The sequence below is a fragment of the Danio aesculapii genome, chromosome 5, assembly GCF_903798145.1.
Source record: "Danio aesculapii chromosome 5, fDanAes4.1, whole genome shotgun sequence".
NCBI classification, from domain to species: Eukaryota; Metazoa; Chordata; class Actinopteri; order Cypriniformes; family Danionidae; genus Danio; species Danio aesculapii.
This window is the reverse complement of record NC_079439.1, coordinates 9,994,406-10,004,648: the sequence shown is the minus strand read 5'-3', so window position 1 is coordinate 10,004,648 and position 10,243 is coordinate 9,994,406. Positions and strand designations below refer to the sequence as shown.

At 34.7% G+C, this 10,243-nt stretch overlaps 1 protein-coding gene across 1 annotated transcript in view; it reads left to right on the top strand.

Annotated features, from left to right (window-relative positions):
* The window catches only part of sh2b3 (SH2B adaptor protein 3), a 74,328-nt gene extending 66,792 nt beyond the window's left edge, over positions 1-7,536 (top strand). The window contains exons 6-7 of the mRNA XM_056457351.1: positions 1,088-1,259; positions 5,910-7,536. Coding sequence (XP_056313326.1) covers positions 1,088-1,259; positions 5,910-6,250 — 513 coding nt within the window. The 3' untranslated portion in view covers positions 6,251-7,536. The remainder of the gene's footprint in view (positions 1-1,087; positions 1,260-5,909) is intronic.
* The last annotated feature ends 2,707 nt before the right edge of the window (positions 7,537-10,243 follow it).

Below are 10,243 nucleotides of genomic sequence, written 5' to 3'. Positions count from 1 at the left end.
GCCAACACAAAATACACACATTCCTAAAATGAGTCCCATCTCACACTCAATACACTACAACTATATGGTATAAATACAGCACTACAATAAACAAAAGAGAGATCGACTTAGAATGTCACTCACCAGTTTTATAATATTTTGATCAGCTGTAGTATGAAAATATGTGATCTCTTCTTCTCTAAGGGCTTATTATGTGGTCTCTGTCGCCATCTTGTGGCAGAACGTCAACCGTCTTTGGATGGATGCGGACGCTGTGTCTCAGAAATGATAATTATTTAAAATAGTCACTATCCTTATAAATAAACCGCAAAGTTGCAATCTAAACAACTACATTCTCGACAAAAAAAAATCCTCAAAAGTACATTATGTTGTCCAACAGCTGCAATACTTGTCAAACTGTTGTGAGGTTATTAATCTGCTGTCGCTCTGTGGGCGGAGTAATACAGAAGGGTGAGGAGGCTGTATGAGTTCTGCTATCAGCCAATCAGATTCAAGAAACAGACAGTTATATAAATAAATAAATAAATAAATATATACATCATATTTATAATTTTGGCAATTCTGTGTGGACTTTGCAAGTTCTCTCCATGTTGGCGTGGGTTTCCTCCGGGTGCTCCTTTTCCCACCCACAAGTCCAAAGACATATAGGTGAATTGAGTAAGCTAAATTGGCCGTAGATTGTTGGTGTTTCCCAGTCATAGGTTGCAGCTGGAAGGGCATCCGCTGTCTGGAACATGTGCTGGATAAGTTGGCGGTTCATTCCGCTGTGGCGACCCCTGATTAATAAAGGGACTAAGCCAAAAGAAAAAGATTGATTGAATGATAATTTTGATGATTAAAACAAAAACCTTTAAGGTGTGTTTTATGTGTAACTGTGTATTATATGGTTTTTCTACTATTTTATAATCATCTGTATTGATATTGAACATTAAAATAATAATTTCTTACATTTATTCTAAAAGTATATCAGATATATCAGATCTCCATATTAATTGCGGAGTAATCCAAACCATTACTGTTTGCTCGCCTTTCTGTGCACGTGTCAGTATTAATAGTGCATTTTTCCGCTGTTATTGTTCCTCTGCAGCATCTCCGTCTGTCTTTAACTGAATGGGGTCAGTGTCGTGTGCAGCACCTGCGCTTCCCTTCAGTCATGGACATGTTGAGTCACTTCCGCAACTGTCCCATCCCGCTGGAGTGCGGAGCTGCCTGTGATGTCATGCTGGCCAATTATGTGTGCGTCAACCCCACACACACAGGTGAGGCGCTTATTATGTCGCATATACAAAATTATTAGTCCTCCTGTGCAATATTTATTCCTTTTTAAATGAATATTTTGTGGATTAAGGAACATTTTCAAAGTATTTCTGATCATATTTTTTTTCTGGAGAAAGTCTTATTTTTTATTTCGTATAGAATAAAAGTTGTTTTAATTTTTTAAATATATTTTAAGGTCAACATTATTAGCAATATTTTTTTCGAATGTCTACACTACCTGAAAAAAGTCTTGTCGATTATTCAAGTTTTAGGAACAACCAATAATAACTTGACTTCTAGTTGATCATTTGGTATCAGAAGTGGCTTATATGAAAGGTAAAGGCCTCTAGATTATGCTTATTTTACCAAAATAAAATATGATCAGGCCTTGATTTTTTATTATTTCATTAGGACAGTAAGGTCTGACTTTGCTGAGACAAAAGTCTTGTCACTTAACAGAAATAATGTCCAGTATAGAATATAAAGTCACCGTGCAGTGGAGAAAGAATTAATATTGTGTCTGACTCCCATGAGCTTGGAGGACTGCATCCATACATCTCTGCAATGACTCAAATCACTTATTAATAAAGTCATCTGGAACGACAAAGAAAGCGTTCTTGCAGGACTCCCAGAGTTCATCAAGATTGTTTGGATTCATCTTCAATGCTTCCTCCTCCATCTTACCCCAGACATGCTCAATAATGTTTATATCTGGTGACTGGGCTGGCCATTCCTGGAGCACCTTGACCTTCTTTGCTTTCAGGAGCTTTGATGTGGAGGCTGAAGTATGAGAAGGAGCGCTATCCTGCTGAAGAATTTGCCCTCTCCTGTGGTTTGTAATGTAATGGGCAGCACAAATGTATGGATACCTCAGGCTGTTGATATTGCCATCAACTCTGTATTATTGCAATACTATCAAAATAACAAAAGTTACCGTTTATTAGTTTCCATAACTTGATTAGTTAATAATTACTTTAACTAATTAACTAGTAACTAATAGCTTTAACAGTTAAAATTATTATATATAGGCATAGTTAACTTGCAGTTATATAGGTGATTTCTACACTAAGAGCAACAAATAATAACTTGACATCTAGATGATCATTTGGAAAAGAGGCAGAAGGTAGATTTTTCAGATGAATCATCTGTTGAACTGCATCACAATCATCACAAATACTGCAGAAGATCTATTGGAACGCACATCGACCCATCAGTCAAGTTTGATGCAGGAAAAATCATGGTTTGGGGTTACATTCAGTATGGGGGTGTGCAAGAGATCTGCAGAGTGGATGGCAACATCAACAGCCTGAGGTATCAAGATATTTGTGCTGCCCATTACATTACAAACCACAGGAGAGGGCGAATTCTTCAGCAGGATAGCGCTCCTCCTCATACTTCAGCCTCCACATCAAAGTTCCTGAAAGCAAAGAAGGTCAAGGTGCTCCAGGATTGGCCAGCCCAGTCCCCAGGTATGAACATTATTAAGAATGTCTTCGGTAAGATGAAGGTTGAGGCATTGAAGATGAATCCAAAGAATCTTGATGAACTCTGGGAGTCCTGCAAGAACGCTTTCTTTGTCATTCCAGATGACTTTATTAATAAGTGATTTGAGTCATTGCAGAGATGTATGGATGCAGTCCTCCAATATCATGGGAGTCATACACAATATTCATTCTTCTTCCACTGCACCATGACTTTATATTCTATACTCAACATTATTTCTGTACTTCTGTCCAAGCAAAGTCAGACCTTACTGTCCTAATTAAATCATTAAAAATCAAGGCATGATCATATTTTATTTTGGTAAAATAAGCGTAATCTAGAGGCCTTTGCCTTTCATATAAGCCACTTCTGATACCAAATGATCGACTAGAAGTCAAGTTATTATTTGTTGTTCTTAAAACTTGGATAGGCCACAAGACTTTTGTCAGGTAGTGTACTGTATGTGTACATGTTCAGTGAAGTGTATTTGTGTAGTGTATGTATTTTACATTTATCAGCAATACATTTCAATATACAAAATATAATAACATTTAGTAAAGTCTCTTATTTTTTAATGTATTTAGAAAGTAGAAGACCGAGTAATTTAATATTATTTTTAATGTTTATCTTTTACATAAGAATTATTTCCCCCTAATTGGAACTTTTTTGTCAAATATATGTACCACAGGTGTTCTGAAATACCTCAATATTTCAACACTTATTTTTTGCCGATTTAGGAACTGAGGAACGTCTGCCGAATCATGTAAATGATGAAAAATATGACATTAAATATCTGTCATTCAGATTTGACATAGCAGTAATGCATCTAAAATGTTTCTTTTCTGTCTCTCTGTCACACAAATAAGCTCAGAGCTCGGCATGATCCGGTTCCCTGTTGTGTTTTGTGGTTTAGATGGGTTTTAGTAGTTCAGTGACTAGTAAAACTGCACTCTCTCAAGCAAACACTTGTCCATACACACTTACATGCATATCATCAGAACTACAGACGAAAATGTTATCAAGTCTCTGTTTCCTGTAGTCCCACCCACGCCAGCTGTAATAATGTGGACACATGCACTAATACATGCACACATGTAAATCCTTATGCTCAACACACACACACACATTCTTCAGACGTCTAAAACACACGCTGGAGCATGCAGATGCTGTGAAGACAATGCCCTCTATGGGAAACTGGGAGTATTTCATAGTGTTGACTTTTTGCTTTGTTTTTTATTTAAAAAAGTGTCCATTTAATCAGCTTATCACAAACCTGTTTGAGTTTCTTTTATGTGTTGAACACAAAAGAAGATATTTTGAAAAATGTTGGAAATTGGTATCCATTGACATGCGTAGTCCATGATATATATATACACACACACACTACCGGTCAAAGGTTTGGGGTCAGTATGATTTTTAAATGTTTTAAAGTAAGCTTATCCTGCTCACCAAGGCTGTAAAATTGTGAAATGTTATTGCACCATAAAATAACTGTGCAAAAGTAGTCCATAATTTAATTTAATAATTTATTCCAGTGATTTTAATGAGGAATTTTCATCTTCATTACTCCACTCATCAGGGTCACATGATCCATCAGAAATCACTCTAATATTAATTATTATTATTATTATTATTTTTGTTATTATCAATATTATTAATGATAATATTTTTTATATTTTTTTATTTTTTATTAATGGTAATTAATAATATTTTTATTAATGGTAATAGTAATAAAAGCAATAATGACTGGAGTAATCATTTCATTTGAAACTACATACAATAAGAAAGCAGTTATTTAATTTTTTACTATTTTACTTTTTTTTACATTTAATAAATGCCACCTTAATGAAAAGAATAATTCTCTTTTGACCGGTAGTGTATATATATGTATATGTGTGTGTATATATATATATATATATATATATATATATATATATATATATATATATATATATATATATATATATATATATATATATATATATATATATATATATGTATGTATATATATATACATGTATGTATATATATATATATGTATGTATATATATATACATGTATGTATATATATATACATGTATGTATATATATATATATGTATGTATATATATATGTATATGTATATATGTGTATATGTATATATGTGTATATGTATATATGTGTATATATATGTATGTGTGTATGTATATATATGTATGCGTGTATGTGTATATATATATATATATATATATATATATATATATATATATATATATATATATATATGTATATATGTGTGTGTATATATATGTATGTGTATATATATGTATATGTATGTGTATATTATACACACACACACACACACACACATATATATATATATATATATATATATATATATATATATATATAAAGTATATAATAAATATACAGTTGAAGTCAGAATTATTAGCCCCCTTTTATTTATTATTATTATTTTTTTATATTTCCCAAAAGATGTTTAACAGAGCAAGGACATTTTCACAGTTTGTCTGATAATATTTTTTCTTCTAGAGAAAGTCTTATTTGTTTTATTTCGGCTAGAATAAAGGCAGTTTTAAATTTTTTAATAGACATTTTAAGGTCAAATTTATTAGCCCATTTAAGCTATATTTTTTTAGACTGTCTACGGAACAAACCATCGTTATACAATAACTTGCCTAATTACCCTAACCTGCCTAGTTAACCTAATTAACCTAGTTAAGCCTTTAAATGTCACTTTAAGCTGTATAGAAGTGTCTTGAAAAATATCTAGTCAAATATTATTTACTGTCATCATGGCAAAGATAAAATAAATCAGTTATTAGAAATATTAAGTTATTAAAACTTTTATGTTTAGAAATGTGTTGAAATCTTCTCTTTGAACACAACATATTATGGTATTTTTATGCTTTAGAGAAGTGTTTCCCAACCCTGTTCCTGAAGGCACACCAACTGTACTCATTTCCAACCTCTCCTTATTCAAACACACCTGAATCAACTCAGCAGAACAGTAGAAGAGACTCCAAAACCTGAGATGAATGGGTCATATAAGGGAGACATCTAAAATATGTACGGTTGGTGTGCCTTCAGGAACAGGGTTGGGAAACACGGCATTAGAAGAGTCAGAAAGTCACATTTAACACAATGTTTTCTCCGTTTCTTCTCTCCAGGTCAGAGCTCTGCTTTTGGGTCTCCAGTGTTGGTGCCTTTCTCTCGCTGGAGTTCAGAGCCCAGTTTGGCTCACTGCAGTCCGGATTCATGTCCTCACTCCAACCCTTCCATGGCCCAGTCCTGTTCGCCGCCTACAGCCGGACTCTCACACCGTACTCCTTCCTTCCTTCCAGACCGTCACCCTCCCCTACACCGCAGCGAGTCTGTGGGCCGCAGAAACCTGCTCCGCCACCCAAACCCACTGCCGCCCCTCCTGCCCAACCGGGACTCGGACTACGAACTGGAGCCGCCTGATAGGGGGCGCAAGAGAGCCATCGACAACCAGTATATGTTCTTCTGACAGAGGAAGAAAGCGAACAAAAGAAGTCACGGATGTAAAAATGCTCCAGAGGTCCTGCCCTGATGGAGAGCGTTTTCAGCAGCCAAACAGAAAAGAGATGGAGTCGTGCGAGATTGTGCGCGAGACTCGAGGCGGAGGCACAAAAATGTGTGTCGCACGAAACTCCCAGACATCTATCGCTGACGGCTGTCTACCTTGTGAATGTATTATACAATCGTTTCACTATCAAATCAGCGTGTGTTTGTAGAATAACTCCCGAGAAGCAGACAGCAGGCAGGATTTGGCAGACGGGAAAAGTTTCCAGTTGGTTAGTAAGTCGAACACAAGCCGAGGGTCTGTTTTTGATGCAGTGATGTCTACACTGGATGGGGCTGACATTGTGACAACTCGAAGGCTGTCGACACTGGATGATTCAGCATAAAATCACAGTTTTAATCAGCTGTAAATCATTTGTTCTTTTCCAAGATATGGATTTTCAACTTAGTAATTTAATTAATTAATTAATTTTACACATGCATTCTTTTTCTTATTATATATATATATATATATAAATATATATATATAGACTGAGTGAGAATAGCTAAATTAAACATGCAAAGCAAATAGTATTGGAACATTCTTTTATTATTTCATATTCCATCAGCTTAGTCCCTTATTTATGAGGGGTCGCCACAGTGGAATGAACCACCAACTATTCCAGCATACACAGCTGACGCCATTCCAGCCGAAACCCAGAACTGGGAAACACTCATACACACTCATTCACACACACATTCATTCAGGACAGCTAATTTAGTTTATTCAATTCACCTATAGTGCATGTCTTTGGACTGTAGACAAAACCAGAGGAAACCCACGCCAACACAGGGAGAACATGCAAACTCCACTCAGAAATGCCACCTGACCCAGCTAGGACTCGAACCAGCAACCTTCCTGCTATGAGGCGACAGTGTTAATCACTGAGCCACCGTGCCGCCCCAGTATTGGAATAAAAGAATGTAAACAAATATACAAGTATACACTTATAAGTAGTGTATATGTAATAGTCTTACAAATGCATATGCAATGTAAAAATCTGTTGTAACTTGGAACCGTTACGTTAAATTAACTTTTTTTAATAATTATGGACTGATAATTAATTACTTAATAGTTTTAAGACAATATCTCACTTTTGTAAAGTAAAAATCAACGAATCACTTTAAAAGCAACAGGTTTATTCACTTGTTTAAGTAAAAATCAACTAATCGCTTTAAAAACGTGAATAAACCAGTTGCTTTAAAGAAAAAATCAACGAATCGCTATAAAAGCAACAGGTTTTTTCACGTTTTTAAACAAAAAATTGAATGAATCGCTTTTAAAACCTGAATAAACCAGTTGCTTTTAAAGTGATTACTTGATTTTTCCTTCAAAGCAACTGGTTTATTCACGTTTTTTAAAGCGATTCGTTGATTTTCACTTAAAAAACGTTAATAAACCTGTTGATTTTTATAGCGATTAGTTGATTTTTCCTTCAAAGCAACTGGTTTATTCATGTTTTTAAAGAGATTCGTTGATTTTCACTTAAAAAACGTTAATAAACCTGTTGATTTTTATAGCGATTAGTTGATTTTTCCTTCAAAGCGACTGGTTTATTCATGTTTTTAAAGAGATTCGTTGATTTTCACTTAAAAAACTTTAATAAACCAGTGGCTTTGAAGGAAAAATCAAGTAATCGCTTTAAAAGCAACAAGTTTTACAAGTCAACTAAACACTGTTTACAGTGTGCATATGCGTTTTTTTTATGTGTTTATCAGATCAGAAGGCTAAATTCTAGTAAAAGCACAATTAAATTAATTTATATAGTTTGTATTACATACTATATACCATACCATGTAATTAATTTTGAATGTGATCATTTTATACATTTTTAACTGTTATATAATTTAAGTATAATTGTTTTAAATACTCCTGCAACTTCATAAACATATAGTTTATAAATTAAAATAAATAAAAATGAAATATGTGAAGCCAGATTTAAGTGACAGGTAACATTACAATGAAATCAGTTGCGAAAAAAATATTTGCATTTGCTTTAAGCATTTTTGTTTCAATTTACATTAAGTGAAGTTTCACTAACTGATGCTGCGGAGTTTGGGCTAGAGTTTGAGCTTGCGATAAGGGGTGGCATTAAACAAGATGATTAGACATTTAAAAAAGCGAGCGATTGGTCCATATTTTACATTTCTGTCCTGAAAGGTCATGTTTTGATCTTCGATTGGTCTCACTCAATCATGTGATGTGATTTCGCAGGTCAGAGTTCACCAAGCTTGAACTTCCCAACGCAGCGAACTGCTAAAACTGGTCTGACACATTCACTTGTGTATGAATGGAAGTCTATGGGGTGAAAAGTGCAGTGTGACCGCAGCTTAATTTTGAGAGGAGCATGTGATCTGATTGATCGCAGCTGGTCTCTAACCTGTAATCATTAGTAAACCAATCAGGTTATTCCAAACTCACTATAAATAGCCAGTCTAGCCGTACTTCCCTAGTTTTTGAGGAGTCCCTCCTTCCACCCCATCTCCCCCTTTTCCTCCTTTACCAGGTGGAGCTCTCGAGAACTACCTGACCCCCTTACATGCTAATTGACCAGGCGAGAGTCCTAGGCTCAGTTATCTCCAAGCTCAGGGTTTCTCTCCCGGGACAGCATGCCAAACCTGCTATTACTATTAAGCAATATCTAAGTGTGAACTCTTGAAATTGTAGTTATATTAATGCTCCTGCAAATGCATAATGGCTAAGAGATTCATTTTAATATATCACAGCAGAAACAGTTGAAGAATACATTTAAGTTCTACAATCAATTCTCAACTGAGAAACAAATGCATGTGTAAACTTAATTAAACATTGCCATGTTCTGAATATGCATATAGTGCAAAAAATTCCAGATATTAGTCAGGTCAGACATGATGTAAACATGCAAAAGTATTTATAATTGAACACAAACGCAGTGACTGCTGATTATAAACTGTACAATTCAGTTTTATTGTGTTGCCGTAAATATCCGGTGTAGATGCAGTGTTGAACATAATAGTTTATGTTCAACACTGAGACCATAATAGAGACCTTAATAGTTTTTAGTCTGGCTGCACGCACACACACACACACACACACACACACACACACACACACACACACAGACAGTAGTAATACACAGGTTTCTCAATGTTTTGTGTATCAGAAGACCAAATAATATAGACCATAACACATTTTTGTTCGACGCCTAGATGTCAAACGTCGACACAGTTGAGAGGTGTACAATAAAACTGACCAAAGATTAAATTGAACCAAACCTAATCAGCAGTAAGTTTATTTTTATAAATTGATTAGTATTAATCTTAACCTGTGAATTCATTCTTTCTATTTGTTTTAACACGTTCTGTGTTTCATGGCTTCCTGAGCTGTGGAAATGCTACTTTGAAACTAACAGCTATCAAATCTGACACCATTAATAATTTTAAGCTATTTCTCTGTCGTTTTTCAGTAAATGCATTACTCAAAATCATTGCTTGAAATTTTCGGAGCTTGTTCTCCATCGTGCCTCTCTTTGAATCCTTGTGAATGTCTTTCTTTGTGGCTTAACACTACCGCAATGATCCAGTCTTTCTCAAGCACAGATACCCAACATCACTTTATCTTTCGTTCATATAGAATTCACCCCCTAGTCACAAGGAAATAAAATCGATATGTAGACAAAAAATGTAGAAATAAATGTTTTTGGTTTGTTTTGTTTTTCTATAAACTGATAATGGCATATCTTCTCATTTAAATTAAAAATGAAAACATTGGAAAAATGTTGAAAACGTACCAAATGGGACCAGTTATTGTACAAAACCTCTGTATTTACATCTCACATATTACATATTAGACGAATTACAGAAAATACAGAGAAACTGAGAATGGTCTGAAGAAACAGACAGATAGATAGATAGATGGGTGGATGAATGGACGGATGGA